The sequence below is a fragment of the Carcharodon carcharias genome, chromosome 1, assembly GCF_017639515.1.
Source record: "Carcharodon carcharias isolate sCarCar2 chromosome 1, sCarCar2.pri, whole genome shotgun sequence".
In the NCBI taxonomy this organism is placed as follows: domain Eukaryota; kingdom Metazoa; phylum Chordata; class Chondrichthyes; order Lamniformes; family Lamnidae; genus Carcharodon; species Carcharodon carcharias.
Window position 1 is genome coordinate 140,848,492 of NC_054467.1, and position 22,586 is coordinate 140,871,077.

Below are 22,586 nucleotides of genomic sequence, written 5' to 3' on the forward strand. Positions count from 1 at the left end.
CCGGCGTGATGAAGCAGTGAAGTGATGGTGTGGTGGGCGAATGAGAGCCCACCCGCCATGGAAACAGTGTGTTTCCCAGGAATGCATAAGTAATGAGGGGGGTTTTGGATGGTACGGCATAAAAACCCGTCATCGCGGACAGCGGGTAAAAAGTTGTTTTACCCACCCCCTACTGCACTTAGTGCAAACCTGGGACGATTCTGCCCCTAGTATGTTCCAGGAACATTTCGCTTATCTACACCTAAGCCAGGAGCAATGTGCGTACTGTCTACATTTTCTGATGGAGATGTTTATACAACCTGCCATCTCTTGCAGACAGACTTGCAACCTCATAGCAGGGCATGGATAGAGCTGCTATTGTCTATGAAGGTGTCCATATCATTGAACTTTTTTGTGCTGTGTCCTTTCAGGCTGGAGCAGGCAACATCAGTAATATGTCTCAATTCACCATCCACTGCTACATCAGAGAGATAACAAACAGTCTTTATGGCAGCAGTGTGACCAGAGTAAAGTAGATGGAACATACTTTGGGTTTGCCAGGACTAGGGGCTTGCCCATGGTGCAACTGCACACACAGGGCTTTGCGGGTTTGCTAAATAATGTGATGTACTGCAGCTGCAAAGGTTATCATGTTCAAATGTGCTGTTGGTGCAGGACCATGGCTCAGTACATCATGCTGGTAAATGCCCACTATCCTGGCAGCAGTCATGATGCTTTCATTCTGCATCTTATAGCTCCCTCAGTATTTGAGCCCTGCACAACAAACCAGAGAGTGACTACTGGAGGATAAGTGCTATTCACTGACTACTTGGCTTATGGCTCTGGTATGCAAGCCAACCACACACATGGCCAGCATGCTTACGATGGGCTGGATCTTGCCAGTCTTCTAGGAATGGACTGGAAGTGGGAGAAGCCCAAAAAATAGCATGGGTAGGTGGGGGAAGATGGGGTATAGTGCCCGTTACCTGCCCACAGCCGTGACATTTAGACAATGGCAGGAAAAGCGGAGGACAGTTGTCTGGACCACAGGCTAATTGTCACATGTTAGTGGCCAATTAAGGGCCACCTCCCAATGCCGCTGGCATTTTTCTGGTAGCAGGGATACCCCCCACCATTTTGGGAGGCCGCCTGATAAGCCCTAGCGGCCTTATTTTGAATTTGGGAAGCAGGTGTCCTCCTATTCAGGCACCTTGTGGCCCACAAAGTAGTACCTCAGCTTGGCCGCATGGCAGTAACCCACTCCTGCCCCTACTAATCCTCACCCACTCCTCACCGGGCTTACACGCCTGACCCCCGCAATCCACAACCCCACTTATCTTGTTCAAGGGCGATATCCATTGCTGCATCCTGTTGGCTGGGTGCAGTTCCAGCATTGGCCACTTCTCCCAGTGGCACTGCTAAGACTGAATGAAAAGGAGAATTAAGAAGGAGCATACTGTCATCCTGTATGGTTTTAGCCTCGCTGTTGGTCAAGGCCTCAGTCAAAGCCACGCTAATGATTGTCAGCACCAGCTCCTCTACAGAAGTGCGGACATGCAGCTGTGCCCGTCCTCTGCCAGTTAGGTGCTGCTTGATATTGATGGGTGCTAAATATTGAAAAGACTGAAGCCATTATTTTCAGTCCCTGTGCCAAACTCCGTTTCCTAGTTACTGACTCCATCCCTGTCTGTGAGATGAAGGCAGCCTGTTCACAAACATGGTGTCACATTTGACCCCAGCTTGAGCTTCCAGTCTCATATTTGCACCATCACTAAGACCCGCCTATTTTCACCTCCATAACATCATCTGACTCCGCCTCTCCCTCAGCTCATCGGCTGCTAAAACTCTCATTTATGCCTTTGTTGCCTTTAAACTTGGCTATTCCAAAGCAGTCCTGGCTAGTTTCCTCACATAAACATGAGGTCATTCAAAACTCTGCTACCCATTTCCTAACTCACAGGAAGTCCCATTCTCCTATCACTCCAGTCCTCGTTGACCTACATTGGCACCCAGTCAAGCGACATTCTGATTTTAAAATTCTTGTCTTTGTTTTCAAATCCCTCTATGGCCTCTAGTTCTGTCATCTCCACTAGCCACACAGCCCTCCGAGCGGCCTGTGTTCCTCTAGTTCTGGCCTCTTGAGCATCTCTGATTTTAAATGCTCCTCCATTGGTGTCTGCACTTTCAGTTACCTAGGCCCTAGACTCTGCAATACCTTCCCTGTCTTTCTCCATCTCTCCACCTCTCTACCTTGTTTTTCTCCATTAAGACAGTCTTTAAAACCTAACACTTCAATCAAGCTTCTGGTCATCTGACTTCATATATCTCTTTATGTGGCTTAGTATCATATTTTGCTTTATGATGCTCCTATGAACAGGTCTTGGGCCATTCCATAAATATAAGTTGTTTTTGTTGTTGCTGCTGCTTGGGTTTCTGCACCACCTTGTCCTGCAAATGTGCCAGTGAGTGAGTTGCAATGTGTTTGGGTGATGTACCTTTCACTGTTGAATAGCTGGCAGTATGTGTAAGCTGTGAGTTGTGCACCTAAGGCTTGCAGCAGTGCTAAGTGTGTGAGGGTGAGGTGAGGTTATGAATGTTAGAGAAGAGTCTTGATAGATGGAGCTTGAAGGTGAGTGAAGGAGGTGATGGTGAATTGAGCAGACCCCAAGGCTAGTGATTCACTTCTAAGGCATTTTAAGATAATTTCACTGATTTTGATGACTCAGGTGAGGTCACAGAAATTTTGCGACACCACATTCAAGTTTACAATGCCAGATTGTGAAAGATATCTGTCCCATTGCCTTTGTGATGTCTGTCTTTAGGGCCTCCTGACCTCATGGCGGAGAACCTCTGTCTTCCTTCTTGCACCAAGACCTCCAGTATTGCATTGGACAGCTTTGGAGCATACTTTGTGTCATGTTGCACAATTTCCACACCTTCTGCTCTAACCTCCTCTTCAGGCACTTCCAGCACCTGCTCCCTGCTTTAGTAGGTGCAGGCAGGCTTGAAGTAGTACAGACTAGCTTTGAGAGGTTTTAGCCTTGCACAACGTTGAGCCCTCTGCTGAGATATGCAGCCAGTTGCTCAGAACTGGGCTCTACACTACTATGATTTAAATTAGCAGGCTGCTGCACAGAGTTTACATTCTATCTGCATCACCATGAATGGCCGTGGGTTAATCGCACAGCACAATCCTTGCAACCAATTACCAATCTTATCCAAACTTTCCCCCCACCTCGCCTCTTACACCATGTTTTCAATCACTCCTGTGAATATTAATGTCTTTGATTTAGTATCCATTTGTTTCTTATTCTTCTGTGAAGTAATTTGTAGTGTTATTTGTTTAAAAATAAAGGTGCTGTTTCTGCTGCAAGGAATTGACATTAAATTTATGCAATACAATATGTGAAGAAAAACGTTATTTTTATGCAGGACCTGGCTCGCTGGAAGAATCGGAGGAGGAGTGCCTCCCAGGACCTTATCAAGCGGAAGGAGGAACGAGATATTGTGGAAAAAATAATGAGTGGGGAGCGCAGTTCAGAAAGGCGGAAGAGCATTAAAACATACAGAGAAATTGTGGAGGAAAAGTATGAAATTTGACTATTACATTGTCCTAAACTGTTCTTGTTTTCCATTCATTGTGAAGCATATTTGTCAATAACTGGTGCTATAGTGTGAAACTTAACACCCAAAAAAGGGCAGGCTTAGGTCAGGTGAGAGGTTAAAGTGTTAAAAGTCTGAATTCCAACTGCAACCCTTCTCCAGCTTGCCCACTTTCAGTTTAATGGAGGTGGGATGATGGCAAAGAACAACCCACTTGGAGGAGGCAAGAGGACAATTGAAATATTACAATAGTTCCACTTACCTGTTGGACCCAGCATACCTGCTTCACCAAATCCCCACAATTAGGCACACAACTTGACCCTTCTGATCTCCCTCCAACTGCCCCCAAAGTCTCCACCCTCTCCCACTCTGAGGCCTTGCCCCCTGAGGCCTCTCATTCCTCAGACCTCGGATCTCCCCTTCCCTTCCTCCTACCCGAGGCCTCCAATCCCTCATGTTTCACATCCCTGATAACGCACCCCCTCCACCCCACACTGGGATCACCATCCCATCACCAACCCGACACCTCCTCACAGGGACTGGGTCCCCGCTCAGCACCCGCACCATCATTGATCCTCCCACCAGGATTGGATTCCCTGGCCCTGGAACTGGAGCAACCTCCCAGGATCAGACCCCACCCCTCCCTCCCCCCCTCAGCCCAGCTCACACCCACACCCCAAGACAGACCCTGGGAGATCAAACCCCATGCTATTGGACCCCTGACCCCAGGAACAAACCAGCCTCCCAGCTGGCCCTGTGATCTATCTTCTCCAGTGCTCACTGCCCAATTGGAAGCCAACCCTGTCAATAAACTCCACAGCATGTGGGGAGAACCCTGACCTTGGATTTCTTGCACTCTAATGACCACCTCCCCATGCCTGGTAGGTCAAAAGTTTTAAATTTCCTTCACTGAATCTGCTTTATGTAGCAATGTCATAAAGCCAGGGCCACCAGTGGCAGAAAATGGCTAATATTTTAATAAATGGAAGTAATGATAATATTTGTAGCACAGGTCCATAAAAAATACAACATTATGTTTATAGACAATGATGATCCGGTTATAGCATTTTAAACTATCACTCAAAATTCAACTATTCTACCCCATATCCTTTTTGGGTAAGATTTCTTTCAGCCTTAGAAGTTTGAAGGATTAACTCATTTCTTCATTTTCAAAATCCAGGGCAACTTTTCTTCAAGCCCAGTTCTCACAAATTGTTAGCTTTTTGAGTCTTTGGCTCTTTCCCCATAATTTATGTTCTTTGGAACCAGTGACAACTTCTTGAATTGATTTGACATTAAAGGGGGTTTTAAACAGCCTCTACCCCAGCAGCAACAGGCCAGACTGCCAGGTTAAAATCAGTGGTCGACATATTGCCTTGTCCACATGCCGCCATCATATTTTCCAGTGCCATCTGCTGGGCAGCCTAGACACCCATAAGGAGGCAGGACCATCGTCAGTCCAGGTATACGATCTGATTCAGTTTTAATGGCTGCCTTAAGAAGAGCTTACATTGTGGATGGTCCACTCAAAGAAACCTTGTGGTCCAGAGAAAGGGGCCCAAAAAGGTACAGTAAGTATTCAAGTTATTTTTGTGGGGCAAGTAGGAGCAGGAATGCTCCCCTGGGTTCCAGCAGGAGAAGGTGGGTTACTCTGTCCCTGTGATGGCCGTTCCCCGCAAGCTCAGGACTTGTATTTCTGCCAGCTGGGTTGCTATTGAGCCGCCTGTTATTGTGCTGGCTTGAAGTTGGTGACCACAGTGGGACAGCCATTAGGGACATACAGCTCACCCTATGTATGGTATTGAGGGGTGGTACCACAGGTATTAGGCAACTGACCCACCTGCTCTACTGACTGATCTTCCCATGGTTAAAATACCCTCTTAAATCTCTGAAGTATATCCAGCTATTGTCTCACCCTTTCAAAACTTAAAACAAATTTTAAAAAGTGAGAGAAAAGCCTAATAATACATTACTGAGAGACCCGTAGCATAACTGAAGTAGAAAGTAATGGCAATATCTAATAATTTAGCCAGTCTTATTTTTTATTCTTTCTCAAGATGTAGGTATTGCTGGCAAGGCCAGCATTTGTTGCCCATCCCTAATTGCCCATAAACTGAATAGCTTGCTAGGTCATTTCAGAGGACAGTTAAAAGTCCCATTGCTATGGGTCACATATAGGCCAGACCAGATAAGTGTCCAGCAGATGGCTTTTTATGACATGGTAACCATTATTGAGACTAGTTATTCCAAGTTTCTTCTTAAATAATTGAATTCAAATTCCACCAGCTGCCCTGGTGGGATTTGAACCCACGTCCCCCAGAGCATTAGCCTGGGGTCTCTGGATTACTAGTCCAGTGACATTACCACTACATTACCATCTCCCTTTATGTCATAGAGTCTGATTTCCCCTTCGAAGCAGAATCACAAGTCAGTCCACTTGCTGATGTTGCGATCTCAATTCCCAAGTAGCAGTGTCTGCCCACACTATTTTCACCGTTGGGTGATGGGACGGGCTCAAATCAGATGCGTCGCCCCTGGAAGCAGACTTGAGGCAGGAATGGAGGTGGACAGATGCCGAGGTGGGCAGGTTAGAAAGCCACCTCCGTTCACTGAGACATTTTCTTCAAATCCTGTTCTGCCAAATGATTATCTTTTTGAGTCTTCTGAGTCTTTGCCCTTTCCCCATAATTTATGTTCTTTTATACCAGTGACAACTTCTTGAATTGATTTGACATTAAAGGGGTTTTTTAACACCCAGCAGCAATGGCCAGGCTGCAAAGTTAAAATCAAAGTTGTCGCCTTACTGCCTTGTTCCCATGCCGCCACCATATTTTGTACGAGTGTTAGGAACCCTAGTCCTCAACCCTCATCTTCCCCACCCACCCCTACATGCCCTCTCCATACCCACTATGCCCACTCACCTAGTATTCACTATGGACAGAACTTATAAGTCTGTAATAATATTGGGATGTCTTTGATATGCTCATGAAACTGTCAAAATAAACAGCCACTCAAAAACCTTTACTCTTCTTAGGAGTACATAAAACTGTCAATCAAACATGTCACCATTCATACTTTGCTTGAAAAAAATAAACCCCTTAAGTGCTCAAAACACTGTAAAATATATAAACAGCCATTTGAAAACACCTAAGAACAATTCTTATTACTTGCTAATGAAACTGCCAATTAAAACAAAGCTCACAAGCCACTTGACAGCTGTAGCATCAACCCCTGTTGAACTGAATCCATTAGTTGGGTTTGTAGCTTAGCCAAGCATTCATAATGGGATTCCATTGCACAAATGAATTAACAAAGCTTGCAGAACTGAATATTGTTGAAATGAGAGACATGTTGCCAAGCTTTACTCCCGTAATTTAAATTTTTGTGATGGTTTAAAAATTGACATTCTTACGTTTGTTCTGATGAGTGCAAGACAAAAAGCTTCAGCAACATATCCCTTTTTCTGGTAACATTCAAGAGCTGAATTTATTAAAACATTTGAACTAGTGGAACAGATGGCTATCTGATCCCCTGCTTCAAAGGCTCAACAGGTAGCTGAACTCTGAATCAGTGTAAAGATTAAAGCACATGACATTTTAAAATCTGAAAATTAATACTGTTCAATGCAGAGGATCACTTTATCTAATGGATAATATACTCTAATGCATCTGAACGTTCACAAGGTTGGTCAATTTTACGGTCACTTTCCTTTTAAGAACAAACTGCTATCACCAATTGCTACATTAAAAACATACTTAAATTATCATACAGCATCTAATTAAGACACGTGAAGTTGTCAGCAACTTTTAAAATTACCTGTCAAAAGGTTCCCAACTCCAGAACAGGCTACCCCATGGTTCACGTGACGCACTTCACACAGGCTTCAGAAGTTCACCCGCCTCACTGAAAATTTCAAACTCTTGGGCTGGATTTTACCATTGGCGAGCAGGGGCAGGGCCCGCTCTTCGACGCGAAAAATGACGCATGGTGACATTGGGCGGAACTCCTGACATCACTGTGCCCCATTTAAATTTTCAGGAAGGCGGGGACACAGCAAAATCAGCTGTGCGCCCGCCAATCTGTCAATGGCCAATTGAGGCCGTTGACAGAGCAATTAAAGTAATTACTGGACCTGCCCATCCAACCTTAAGGCCAGGAGCCCTGGCGGGAAGTAGAAAAAACATGAAACTTCATCCACAGGTGGGATGAGGTTTCATGTTGGGTTTTAAAAATTTTAATAAAGTTTTTTAGGAAATTATGAACATGCCCCAACTCATGTGACATTGTCCCGCCCATGTAAAATGGCGGAGTGCCTCCAATCGGGGGCGCCGATCAGAAGCGTGCCTGCACACGCCCACCCATCAACTTCCCCCCCCGACAAGGGGAAAATTCAGCCCAAGGAAGTACAAAATTGAGGTAGGCATCAACATGGAAGTTCCAATGTTTGCTTTCTTGTGTGCATCAGATCTTAATGCATTGTGAAAATGGTGGCTAGCAGGAATCAATTGGCAAATTTGGAATTCCATTCCTTCACCTCTTTTTCCCCCATTTGACATAGGTTTGTCCTGTGTTGCATTAGCAAGATCTGATCCATTGAGTTATTACAACACAAAAGGAGGCCATCCGACCCTTCAAGTTTATGCCGACTCTCCATAGAGCAATCCAATTAGCCCCATTCCTCTGCTCTATTTCTGTAGCCATGTAAAATTATTTCCCCCAAATGACATCCAATTTCCTTTTGAAATCATTCATTGTCTCTGCTTCCAGAACCCTCATAGGCAGTGAATTCCAGGTCACTACCATTTTACTGTATAAAAAAGTTCTTCCTCACATCTCCCCTGCATCGCTTGCCCAAGACCTTAAATCTCCTCGTCTCCTAGTCATTGCATCATCAACTGATGGGAGCAGCTTTTTTTTTGCCTACTTTATCTAAACCTGTCTTAATCATGTACACCTCTATCAAATCTCCCCTCAGTCTCCTTTGCTCCAAGAACAACCGCGGCTTCTCCAGTATAATCTTGTAGCTAAAATTCCCCATCCCTGGAATCATTTTGGTAAATCTCCTCTGCATCCTCTCAAGTACCTTCACATCCTTCCTTAAATGTGATGACCAGAATTCAATGCAATACTCCAGTTGTGATGCAACCAGAGCTTTATAAAGGTTTAGCATAACTTTGCTTTTTTACTCAATATCTCTATTCACGATGCCCAAGATCCTATATGCTTTGCTAATTGCTCTCTCAAAACTTCCTACCACCTTCAAAGATTTATGCACATAAACCTCTAGCTCCATTTTTCCTCCGCACTCTTCAGAATTGTGCCATTAAGTATATATTGCCCCGTCTTATACCTTCTGTCAAAATGTATCACCTCAAACTTTTTTGTCTTAAATTCCTTTTGCCATTTGTCTACCCAGTCTATGCCCTTTTGCAGTTGGTTGTTATCATCTTCACTGTCTGCCACACCGCCAAGTTCGGTACTATAGGAAAATTCTGAAATTTTACTCTGTATTCCTATTTTTAAGAAAAAACACTGATCCTAGTACTGACCCTTGGGGAACACCACTATCCAGCATTCTACAGTCTGAAAAATCTTTTTTATTCTACTTTAGTTTGGTAAATTTTACAACATAAACTATCTGGACATGAGCTTGGTCCCAAAACCACTGCAAAATCGGCAATACACCCAGTGAGCCACAAAGACAAATCACTGCTGTGTATACTTTTATAGTTCTGCTGCAGAGTGAAGCTAGCACTGTACTTACCACTGGACTATAAATCAAACAGTTATTTTCCTGACACAATGCGTATAGTATTTCTTTGCTGCAGGATAAGGAGGCAGGAAACTTTAGACATTCAAGTTCACAGATAGTGAAATTGGAGACGGGGTGTAAAGTGGGTACTTGACCCAAATCTCTCCTGTTCCTGCTGACCACTTATGTTAAACTAATCTGCTTCATTCAATACATCAAAATAGATTCTGAGAAAAGCTGATTGTAAAGTGAAATATTTAAACCTTGTGCTACAGTTCATTACTATATTTTGAATCTCAGGGAATGCAGAGAACATGCACTCCAAGAAGCGTATAAGAAAGCAAGGACCCCAGAAGAAGCTGAAGCCATTTTGAAAAAATATTCTCAGAGATTTATCATCAGCGAACCAGTTCTTGAAAGCTTGGTGATGCCAAAGTTCCTGGAGAGAAGTCAATCTGTGGATTCAGATACTCCATCATCACCAACAAAAGATTCTAATTCTCTAAAATACTTACGACAGCAATCATTGCCTATCCAAAAATATACTGCCACAGTTGAAGCAATGATCATTCCCAGCAGCCAGTCCGAGACTAACTTTTCTGCCACAGTAACATCCCCAACCAGATCTGTTGCCTCTAAGGCAGTGCCTATGTTGACTCCCAAGCCTTATTCACAACCAAAAGATTCACAGACCGTGCTGAAATCATTTAAGGTAAGAAGGAGCTATTAAAGCTATAGTCTTCGATCTTTATACTGGTGGACTGACTACTTATTCAGATATTTTCACTACAAGACGTAAAGATATTCAAAAGAGTCCATGCCAACTAAACCAGTTATGTGGAAATCCTGTGTACTTCTTAGAGCAGAGAAGATTAAGAGGTGATTTTGATAGAGGTGTTCAAAATCATTAAGGAAAAACTGTTTCCAGTGGCAAAAAGTCAGTAACCAGATTTAAGGTATTTGGCAAAAGAGCCAGAGGCAACATGAGGAAACATTGGCCAGAATCTCACATTGATCGGGTGGGCGTGGGCATGTGCCTGACCTAAACGCACGTGAAATTGTGCAAAATGACATCGAGTGTGCGACCTGACGTCATTGTGCACGCGAGCAATATTGAGGTTGGTGGGCGCAGCGGGAGTTGGAGCCATGCCTGCCAGCAATTAAAGGGCCGATTAAGGCCATTAAAAACCCTATTGTCCGTGATTTTAAGTTGCCCATGTGATTTCACATTCATCGCATGGGCAAAATGGACAGGCAGGCAGCCTGATATTAACAAAACTTCATCCAAGGGTGGGATGAAATGTCCGGGTGAAATATAATAAAAAAAGATATCTGGGGACTGATGTTATTTGAGTACTGTTGTCAGGCGCTTGAATGTACTGCATAGACACAGTTTGGTGCATTTTATTCTTGTAATTTAACAGGTCTGCAGCTCCCTGAGGCAGCTCCACAGCAGCTGTCTGCCTTCAGGGAGCTCGCCTGCACCCTCACTTTTGTTGGCACCCGCCCTATCCCCACCCCCCTTGGCAGCGCTGAGGCTTTCTCTGCGTGTGTTTTACCCTGTCTGGGGGTTAATTGGCCGGCCAGCGTGAAATTGCATTTGGGAGCCAGACGCGAGCGGAAGCGCATTTCGCGTCCCACTTCTGGGCCTGCCGACTTGGCGCACATGCCAAGCGTGAAATTCAGGCCATTGTTTGTACATGGTGAGTTGTTATGATCTGGAATGCACTGCCTGGAAGGATAGTGGAAGCAGATTCAATAGTAACATTCAAAAGATAATTAGATAAATACTTGAAGGGAACAAATTTACAATGCCATGGGGAAGGAGCAGGGCAGTGGGATTAATTCGATAGGTCTGCTAAATTCTATGATTACATGATCTGGCCCATCGCCGCCTTCAAGCACTCACTCCAGTGGAGTATATGACATCAGTGGGAGGGCACGTGACTTGCACAACAACATCTCAAGTGTCTGCCAATTTGATGTTGCCAGAAATTCTGGGTAAATACATAGTTTGAAAGTGTTTCCCCCATGAATAATTTGTATCAGCATTCATGGCAAAGAATGCTGATATGAACTTCTTCAACTATATTGATGCCATGTAAGTTAGAACAGAATTACAGATTATAGAAGAGCACAGCATAGAAGCAACCATTTGGTCCATCGACTTTGTGCTGGTGATTTTCTCCATATCACCCACCTAATACACCAGTACCCTCATGCTCAGGTGAACATCAGCGATTGTACATCTTAATAGAGCAGTAGAAAGCATCTATGGAAACAACAGACATATCAAGTAGTTATATTTGAATTTCCTTCTTCAAACATTGAAGAAGTATTTTGTATCTTTCTTCAAAATAGAAGACACAAAAAGCATCCCAAGAAGGGCAGGGGGGAAAAGGGAGGGAGAAACTTCAAACAGTCATGATTGCTAGAACAAAATTACTAGGAAAACTAATGGAACTAAAGGCTAACTAGTCCCCTGGACCTGATGGTCGGCACCTTAGGGTCTTAAAGGAAGTGGCTCCAGAGATAGTGGATGCATTGGCTGTAATTTTCCAAAACTCCCTGGAGTCTGGTAAAGTTCCAAAGGATTAGAAAACCACAAATGTAACACACTATCAAAGAAAGCAGGGAAACAGAAAGCAAGAAACTGTAGTCCAGTTAGCCTAACATCTATCATTAGAAAAATGCTAGGATCCATTATTAAGGAGGTAGTATCAGGACATTTAGAAAATCATAATACAATCAGGCAGTTACATGGTTTTGAGAAAGGGGGATCATTTTTGACAATTTTATTAGAGTTCTTTGAGGATGTAACAAACAGAGTGGATAAAGGGGAACCAGTAGATGTAGTGCATTTGGATTTCCAAAAGGCATTTGATAAGGTGCTACATAAAAGGTTACTCATGGTGTTGGAGGTGATACTTTAACATGGATAAAGAATCAGCCAACTTAACAGGAAACAGAGGGTCAGGATAAATGGGTCATTTTCAGGTTGGCAAACTATGACAAGTGGAGTGCCGCAGGGATCAGGACTGGGCCCTCAACTATTTACAATCACATTAATGACTTGGGTGAAGGATCTATTGTTGTCAGACTTGCTGATGATACAAGGATAGGTATGAAAGCGAAAACAAAAACAAAAACACTTGGAAAAACTCAGCAGGTCTGACAGCATCTGCGGAGAGGAATACAGTTAACGTTTCGAGTTCGTATGAAGTTCTGTTGAAGAGTCATACGGACTCGAAATGTTAACTGTATTCCTCTCCGCAGATGCTGTCAGACCTGCTGAGTTTTTCCAGGTATTTTTATTTTTGTTTTGGATTTCCAGCATCAGTAGTTTTTTGTTTTTAGGTAAGAAAGCGAATTGTGAAGAGGGTACAAAGGGTAGGATTTTATGGCCAAAAATTGGGCTGGCTGCAAATTGGGCGGGCCACTTCCTCCCGTACTTACATAAAATACACATAATGAGGTCAGGTCAGCAATCCAACGTCATTCTGTCAGTCTCCAATATTATTGAAGGTGGGCAAATGCCGAAATTGGAAGCCCACCCACTATTTTGAAAAAAAACAATTAGCAAACTGTTGAGCTTGTTAAAGAAGCAATTTACATTGCCCATTCCACTTTTTGGTGCTCACATAGGAGACTAGTTGGGAGTGAGTTACGCCAGGTAATAGCAGGTGGCACAAGGGTGGATAAAAAGGCCTGCGAGCAAGACCACAGCTGCGTTAGCAGCAGAGCCTGCTGCTGAAGGTGGCAGTGTTTGTTAGTAGACTTTATTTCTTCAGCTTTTATAGACTAACATTACAAATGAGAGGGTACCAGGGAAGGTGACTGGAGGCAGGACTATCCTGAAGGACTCCAGCAGAGGAACCAAAGATCGCTGTCCCCATGAGGATTGTGCACTCTGGAGGAGGCTCCTCCAGCGAGGAGGAAATGAGGAGAAGGAGATGGAGGAGGCCAGCTATCCAGGGACAGGTGCATCCTGCAGTCCAGGCAGGTGAGGAACCTGCTGCTTGACAAGGGCTAGAACCACGCAGACAACAACAGCAGTCAATCCATGTTGGGAGAAGATACTATCCTGCACAGAGGGTCTACAGGCAAATGATAAATTACCATCAGCTCTGACAGTACCAATGTCTTCACAGACTGTGTCTCTCCAGGGAGATTGTGACCTCCCTTTCTGAATTGCTGGCCGGGGAGATAAATTCAAATTGAGTTGCCAGCCACCTGATGCTTGTCACTCTCGAGATGATGGTGGCCTTGAACTTTTATGCATCAGTGACATTCCAAAAATGATCCAGAGAGCTTTGTGGCACATCTTAAGCTTCAGCTCACCATTGCATAAAGGCCATTGGTACAATATTTAGGCGAGCAAGTGACTTAATCTTCTTCACCACTGATGACGTTAGTCAGACCGAGAGAGCCAGAGGCTTCACGTGTATTGCTGGATTCCCCAAAGTTCAAGGTGTGATAGATTGCATGCATATAACTATCAAAGCTCCATCAAGCCAGCCAAGGGCATTTGTCAATCGGAATGATTTTCATTCCATCAATGTCCAAATTTTGTGTGACCATCATCAGAGGATCATGCAGGTGTGTGCCCGCTATCCTGGGAGTAGCCATGACTCTTACATCCTTAGGCACTCCCAGGTGCCAACCATTACAGGGTTGGCTTCTTGGAGACAAGGGGTACCTGCTGAAGAGATGGCTCATGGCCCCAGTGAGAAATCCACAGACAGATGCAGAAATGTGCTACAATGAGAATGATGCATCTTTTTTTTATATTCCTTCATTGAATGTGGGTGTCACTGGCTAGGCCAGTATTTATTGTCCATCCTTAATTGCCCTTGAGCTGGTGAGCTGCCTTCTCGAACTGCTGCAGTCCATGTGGTGTAGGTACAGCCATAGCGCTGTAAGGGAGGGAGTTCCAGGGTTTTGACCCAGTGACTGTGAAGGAACGGTGATATATTTCTAAGTCAGGATGGTGAGTGGCTTGGAGGGGAACTTGCAGGTGGTGGTGTTCCCATCTATCTGCTGCCCTTGTCCTTCGTGATGGTAGTGGTCGTGGGATTTAAAGGTTCAGTTGAAGGAACTTTGGTGAGTTCCTGCATTGCATCTTGTGGATGGTGCACACTGCTGCTACTGTGCGTCAGTGGTGGAGGGAGTGAATGTTGGTGGATGGGTTACAATCAAGCGGGCTGCTTTGCCCTGGACGGTGTCAAGCTTCTTGAATGTTGTTGGAGTTGCACTTATCCGGGAAAACAGGGAGTATTCCATCACACTCCTGACTTGTGCTTTGTAGATGGTGGGCAGGCTTCTGGGAGTCAGAAGGTGAGATACTCACTGCAGGATTCCTAGTCTCTGACCTATTCTTGTAGCCACAGTATTTATATGGCTAGTCTAGTTCAGTTTCTGGTCAATTATAACCCTCAGGATGTTGATAGTGGGGGATTCAATGATGGTAATGCCATTGAATGTCAAGGGGTGATGGATAGATTCTCTCGTTGGAGATGGTCATTGCCTGGCACTTGTGTGGCGCAAATGTGACTTGTCACTTGTCACCCCAAGCCTGGATATTGTCCAGGTCTTGCTGCATTTGGACATGGACTGCTTCAGTATCTGAGGAGTCGCGAATGATGCTGAACATTGTGCAAGCGTTAGCAAACATCCCCGCTTCTGACCTTATGATGGAAGGAAGGTCATTGATGAAGCATTGATGAAGATGGTTGGGCCGAGGACACTACCTTGAGGGAATTCCTGCAGTGATGCCCTGGAACTGAGATGATTGACCTCCAACAACCACAACAATCTTCCTTTGTGCTATGTGTGACTCCAACCAGCGGAGAGTTTTCCCTCTGATTCCCATTGACTCCAGTTTTGCTTGGGCTCCTTGATGCCACACTCAGTCAAATGCTGCCTTGATGTCAAGGGCAGTCACTCTCACCTCACCTCTGGAGTTCAGCTCTTTTGTCCATGTTTGAATCAAGGCTGTAATGAGGTCAGAAGCTGAGTGACTCTGGCAGAACTCAAACTGGGCATCAGTGAGCAGGTTATTGCTAAGCAAGTGTTGCTTGATAGCACTGTTAATGACCCCTTTCATCACTTTACTGATGATCAAGAGTAGGCAGATGGGGTTGTAATTGGCCGGTTTGGATTTGTCCTGCTTTTTGTGTACAGGACATACCCATATTGCCAGAATATTGTCAGGGCCCATAGACTTTGCAGTATCCAGTGCCTTCAACCATTTCTTGATATCATGTGGAGTGAATCGAATTGGTTGAAGACTGGCATCTGTGTGGCTGGGGATCTCTGGAGGAGGCCAAGATGGATCATCCACTCGGCACTTCTGGCTGAAGATTGTAGCAAATGCTTCAGCCTTATCTTTTGCACTGATGCGCTGAGCTCCCCCATCATTGAGGATGGGGATATTTGTAGAGCCTCCTCCTCCAGTGAGTTGTTTAATTGTCCACCACCATTCAGGACTGGATGTGGCAGGACTGAAGAGCTTAGATCTGTCTATCGCTTGCTACTTATACTGTTTGGCATGCAAGTAGTCCTGTAGCTTCACCAGGTTGAGACCTCATTTTTCGGTATGCCTGGTGCTGCTCCTGGCATGCCCCCCTGCACTCTTCATTGAACCAGGATTCATTCCCTGGCTTGATGCTAATGGTAGAAGTGGGAGATATGCAGGGCCATGAGAATACAGATTGTAGTTGAGTACAATTCTGCTGCTTCTCATGGCCCACAGCACCGCATGGTTGCCCAGCCTTGAATTGCTAAATCTGTTCAAAATGTATCCCATTTAGTAAATGGTATTGCCACAAAACACGATGGAGGTTATCTTTAATGTGAAGACCAGACTTCGTCTCCATAATGACTGAGTGCTGGTCACTCCTACTGATACTGTCAAGGACAGATGCATCTGCAGCAGGCAGGTTGGTGAGGATGAGGTCAAGTATGTCTTTCCCTCTTGTTGGTTCCCTCACCTCATGCTGCATACCCGGTCTAGCAGCTATGTCATTTAGGACTCAGCCAGCTTGGTCTGTAGTGGTGCTACCGAGCTACTCTTGGTGATGAGCATTGACGTTCCCCAGAGTACATTCTGTGCCCTTTCCACCCTCAGTGCTTCCTCCAAGTGATGTTCAACATGGAGGAGCACTGATTCATCAGCTGATGGGCCATCGTGAGATTTCGATGCTTGAATCGTGCAGCTGGGTTTCTGCAGTATTCTCCAGCTTGTGGTCTGCTGCGCCGTATACATCCTGACGCTTCAGAGAGGGAAGGCCCAAGCAGAGGATGATCTCATGGAGTGAGTCACATCCTCTGACAATGAGGCTGAGGGTGAGCGGGAGAAGCCATGCCAGTCAACAGAGGAACCTGGTGTACAACAGGCTTTGGATGGCAGAGAGTTGCAGGAGGTCTTTATGGTGCAACATTTTATCTACGAACATGGAATTCATCAAACCAAAAAGTCTTTGCCTCCCTCCCATCAACACCAGGGCTGGCTGTGCATGAGGCATGTGGTGAGGCACAACATGAGGCTATTCAGAGGAGTTCACATGAGCAAAAATTCCCTTGATAGCAGTCAGTCACTCAAATCCAAACCAGGGCATTACATACGTGAAATACATATGAAGCCAGAACAGCAAGTACAGACAACACCATTATTTAATATACATTTTTAAAATTCATTCATGGGATTTGTGCATCACTGGTTAGGCCAGCATTTGTTGCCCATCCCTAATTGCCCTTGATAAGCTTGTGGTGAACTGCCTTTTTGAACCGCTGCAGTTCATGTGGCGTAGATACACTCACAATGCTGTTAGGAAGTGAGTTTCAGGATGTTGATCCAGCAACAGTGAAGGAACGGTGATATATTGCCAAGTCAGGATGGTAAACTGTTCTAATCAATATCCCTGAATATGTGGTGTGACGCTCCCTCCTTGCTGCCATTTGTGCTGGAGAAAGTCTACTGACTCTGATGCCCTTTTGCCTGGGCTGACTTTGGCAGTTCTCCTCTGGTTGCCTGAGGTTGTAAGGGGATCTCCTGCACAGTGAAAGGGGTCTCATCTGTTGCCATGGCACTCTGAGGCATTGGTGTCAATGGCAGAGGGGCAGCGGAGAGGCTGTTCCCATCAGGAGCACCCTGCCATCGCTCCGATGGCAACTGTACCTGCTCATCCACCGCTGTGAGGAAAAGTTGAGCAGGTTGAGGCTATACTCATTGGAGTTGAGAAGAATGAGATGTGATCTGAATGAAACATATAAGATTCTGAGGGGGCTTGACAGGGTAGGCACAGAGAATGTTTCTCTCATGGGGGAATCTAGAACTATGGTACATAGTTTAAAAATAAGGGACTCCCATTTAAGGCAGGGATGAGGAGTTTCTTCTCTCAGAGGGTCGTTAATTATTGGAATTCTCTTCCACAGGAAGCAGTGGAGCTTAGGCCATTGAATATTTTCAAGGCTGAGTTGATTAGGTTTTTGATTGAGAAGGGAGTCAAGAGTTATGGAGAAAAGGCAAGCAGGAAAGTGGAGTTAAGGCCACAATCAGATCATTGAATGGCAGATGAGACTCAATGGGCCAAATGGTCTATTCCTGCTCCTATTTCTTATGATCATAGGAATTGTAACAGATTTAAGAACAATTTGCACTGGACTAATTAAGTGTAATTTCATTTAAAAAATTATTGTATAGCATCTTATGCTGCTGTCAGAATGTCTTAAAGTGCTTCATACTTACAGTTACCTTTTGCGAATCACTGTTAGTTGATTTCCAAAAAGGAATGATTTACATTTTTTTGGTACTTAAGCTTTTTGTGCTAAAATTTATGCAATTGTCTACATATTTCTATATTCTGTACACCACAGGAGTCTTTACCTGCATTGCTTTGAATGTTTTCTATTATAATAACTTATAGAAAAGGCTGAACTTTACAATTAAAGGATTAACATCTAATCCAAATTATTTTCTTTATATTTGTGTGTGTGTGTGTGTGTGTGTGTGTGTGTGTGTGTATATGTAGAAAGATGGAAAGATTAGAATAAATGGAGATACCAGCCCAACTTTTACCAGAGTTGAAGACAAGGAGTACACATCTGCAATATCTTCTCCAACCCTTACAAAATCACAGGCATTTGAAGGTGTAGCAAGAGTGGACAATCCTCCATTAAAATCTCAGACAAATATCTACTGTAATGTGTCCGGACTTGAACAGTTGATTTCTTCAACCATAAATGACCCGCAGACTGAAGATACAGAGAAGGTAAATACACCTATAGTAACAAGTGGCTCATGTCCCACAATTCTAGATCAAGGTTACTGTCAAGAACAATATTTGTAGGTGTTCTAAGTCATGATATTAAGATGATTAATACATTCTCACTTCATGTTATTTTTCTGTGAGTGTTCCCTCTTGTAAATCCTCACTATATATGTTAATTTTAACGCCATGCCATGTTTGACAAGAAAGAAATTTGTGGGGGTTAAAATAGAGACAGGTACCTTGCCCTTTGGTTCACTCCACTCATGTTACGCAGTAATTAATTCCTGGTTTTCGGGCAGCAGGTGAGGATTTCATTAAAATATAAACGTCTGGGTTTGATGATATCAATGAAACTGCAAAGCTATGTTAAGTTTGTATCACAAGGTTGGTGCCTGGTTCTGATTTGATTTGGAAGCCCAGTGAGAGCAGCAGCAAGCCCTGAGGAGATTAATAGTTAATCTTCAAAAGACTTCATAAACTCCTTCACCCTATCACTTATCTGACATCGGGGACCATTCCAGCAGGTCCATGGCCGTGGCTTCCTACTGTACTTGGCCATCTCCTGTTTGTCAGCTTTACATCATCATTGACAGCTAATTTGACAGGGAGTCGTGTTTGGTATGTTCAAATGAGGACGAAGAGTGAAAATGACCTGAGCCTCGTGACACTCTCCCACAGACACCACGCTCATCCATATCAGTGCTTAGATGTTATCCGGCTGTTACATGCTGTTATATTGATTGTGCTTTATAATAAACCCATGGATTCTTTCTCCTGTAGGAGGAGCGAACTGAGATGCCAGTCACCATTCCCATCAGTCAACAGCCAAGCACAGAGGAAGAATCTGAGTTGAAACCGTGCTGCAATGCGACTGAGAAAGAGACAGTAAAAGATGCAGCACAAGAAGGTGTGAGGCTCAATTCAAACATGCAGCAATAAGTTCCAGCTCTGTCTGTACCACTTGTTGTGGTGTAACAAATGTCAGACTTTCCTGGTCTGTTTTCAAGTCTAGCAAGTGAGAGGCTCAATGGCAATAAGTGGCATTGTGACTTAGTAATTACATTATATACAAACACAAGGTTCAGTGAATATGTGTGAGTGAAAATGTTTTTTTAGAAGATACAGCTTGGCAACTACAAGCTGTTGTAGTTGTCCCTCATCCCTGATCCTCTGGGGATCCAGTGGCAGACCGAATCTCTAACAGCACAATGGGTGTAACTACACCACACAGGCTGCAGCAGTTCAAGAAGGTTCACCACTATCTTCTCGAGGGCAATTAGGAATAAGCAATAAATGCTGGCCCAGCCAGCGATAGCCATATCCCATAAATGAAATAAAAAGAAGCTTTCTTAGAGGTTAGAAGCAAACAATTGACCTTGGTGAAATAAAAACAGAAAAGGCTGGTGAAACTCAGCAGGTCTGGCAGCATCTTGGAGAGAGAAATAAAGTTAACGTTTCGAGTCCATATAACTTCTTCAGAGTTTTGAAGAAGAGTTATCCAGACTAGAAATGTTAGCTCTGTTTCTCTTTCCATAGATGCTGCCAGACCTGCTGAGTTTTACCAGCCTTTTTTGTTTTTATTTCAGATTTTCAGCATCTACAGTATTTTGCTTTTATCTTCCAAAAATGCATTGATTGTTTCAGGTTAGAACAGTACTATCTAAGAAGTAGAGGAGTTTTTTTAATGTAATTTTGTGATCAAGGAAGAGATGTCTGATGCAACTCCAGTTCTTTCACTCTTTGTTATTTGTTTCATGTGTTTATCTCTCTTCATGCCCCAATTCTCTGCTTTAAGCTTGTGTTGTTTTTCTACCCCATGTGCACTGAAACTCTTTTGGAGATGATGAAGAGGCTGGATTAGACCTTTTACTACAATCTAAAATGGGCCAATAGCAGCAGTGACAATGTCAAAAAGGAATAAGTCACCTCTGAAACTGGGAGTACTTCACCCCTGTGAACCTGCAAGCTGTGGGCTGGCAAACTGTTCATTTATGTCAATTAAGGCTAGAATTCAAAGACACTTAACCCAATTTTGAGCCTCATGATGTTGTAATATAATTATTGGCTTGCCTGCTAATTACCAATTGCTAAAACCATGGAATGGCAGAACAGACTCAAGGGGCTGAATGTCCTCCTCCTGTTCTTGTGCTCCTATCACAAGTATCTGTTTACTTTGAATGACTTAATCACTAATTCTACTTTTATTTTATTGTAAACGATGAAGAAGATCATCACTGGAACTTGGAAACATCAACAGTACACATTGCCCTCTCAAACAATGTGGCATTGGGCACCAGGAACACAGCTGATTCAAAAGCTCTAACCATTGATGAAGCCTGCTTAAACCCTGAGAAAGAGGAGCCCAGTGAAAGTGCACAGAAACAGCTTAAACAAGAGGTAGGCATTGATTTAATCTAGCACACTGGTTTCAAAAATTTCACTTCTTCCTATGTATTATTTATTGCTCCATTGCAATATTTTATTGTAATCCAAAATTGCAATTTTCAAAGTTTTTTGGGAAGATTTGACAATGTGACTTTGTAAAATAACTTTTGAAACCATTATGGAGCGATTTTGGAGCTGTATCATCAACCTGGAAGCCCACTTCTTTCTTTAATTGTCCTTTTCACTTTAGGAAGTGAACTTCAATAGGTCTCGGTTTTATCTGATACAGTTTAATATTTACAATGTCAAGGTCACTCATTGTGTTTAACACAAAACAGGCATTAAAATCAGAGACGATTCAACACAGTGAAACAGGAGATGTGTTCGATTTCATTCAGAAGATAAGTGAAGTGGAGGAAGGGACTGTGGAGGACAGTCAGCCTGTTGATGCTATTAATCAGCAAGGTGAGACACCAAAATGCACAGAGAACATGCCTGCTGCATTGAGATGCAGTTAGCTTACAAATGTAGCAGAGTAGTGTTTAGTGTATTAAGTTGTAAAAGTTGACTAAAATTAGTGTTATGAACAAATTGCATAAGTTGAATGGATGCAACACCAGTGTTTTATTTTGCAAACTGTACTTGCAAAAATTATATCTTCATCAATATGCCATGGAGTAGAATTTCCGTTTGCTTGCACTGATTGTTTCATTCCAATTCCCCCGATAACCTACACCAAGGAGCATGGAATTTTAAGCACAAATTGTGTTCAGTGCAACTCGAATTTCTATGAACTCTTGCACTGGTTTTAAAACCATTATGCTAGAAGCAGGCCCTATTCGCAAAACCAGGAGGAATCTATCAACATTGGAAGTTCCTGTGAATAGAGCTTGTTTGCAGGCCTTTAAGGAGGCTCCAAAAGTTAGCGTGGTTCCTTTGGGTGCAATAATTACGTTTTCAAATGTTTTGATTTTTTAAAAAGCTTTTAAAAAAAATTTTCTACTGCACCCACTCTAACTAGAAAATATTTTCAGATTTTTTTCTTTTAACTTTGAGCTGTGGAAGCTCAATTGTTGAGTACATTCAAGACAGAAATCAATAGATTTCTGGATGCTCATGACATCAAGGGATAGGCAGATAGTGGGGAAAAATGGTGTAGAGGTAGATAATCAGCCATGAGCTGTTTGAATGGCATGGCCTATTCCTGCTGCTATGTTCCTAAGTCTTAAAAAAAAATGAGTTACTTAAAATTGGTAGACTGACACTGTGATTTAAAATGTTTATTTTTCTTAATAAAAGAAATTCAACCATATTGCCACTTAAATGTATCTAGGAATATTTTTTAAAGCAAAATTTGATTTTTTTAAAAAAGTCACATTTTAAAATGCAGCCTAATTGTTCGAGCTCATGGCAGGTTTTGCGTTTGGCAATATGAAAATTAATTTGAGTGAAACCTCAAGAAAAAGAAATGTTTTTCAAAGTGGGCACTATTTTGCATAAAATTAATCCACCAATTGTGCTCAGAGCAGAAACTCTACCCTAAAGACCTACCTGTAATCAGTCCAGTAACCTGATTGAGAACTAAATCAAAATCC

General features: G+C 43.4%; 1 protein-coding gene across 16 annotated transcripts in view; it reads left to right on the plus strand.

Moving 5' to 3' along the window:
- The window catches only part of LOC121287879 (LIM and calponin homology domains-containing protein 1-like), a 518,147-nt gene that overhangs the window by 399,986 nt on the left and 95,575 nt on the right, over nt 1–22,586 (plus strand). For 15 of the 16 annotated variants that reach the window (XM_041205922.1, XM_041206441.1, XM_041206524.1 and 12 more), the window contains 6 exons: nt 3,412–3,566; nt 9,635–10,046; nt 18,367–18,606; nt 19,387–19,513; nt 20,831–21,003; nt 21,330–21,456. In XM_041205922.1, coding sequence (XP_041061856.1) covers nt 3,412–3,566; nt 9,635–10,046; nt 18,367–18,606; nt 19,387–19,513; nt 20,831–21,003; nt 21,330–21,456 — 1,234 coding nt within the window. The remainder of the gene's footprint in view (nt 1–3,411; nt 3,567–9,634; nt 10,047–18,366; nt 18,607–19,386; nt 19,514–20,830; nt 21,004–21,329; nt 21,457–22,586) is intronic. The other variant, XM_041206106.1, reaches the window with a different exon arrangement.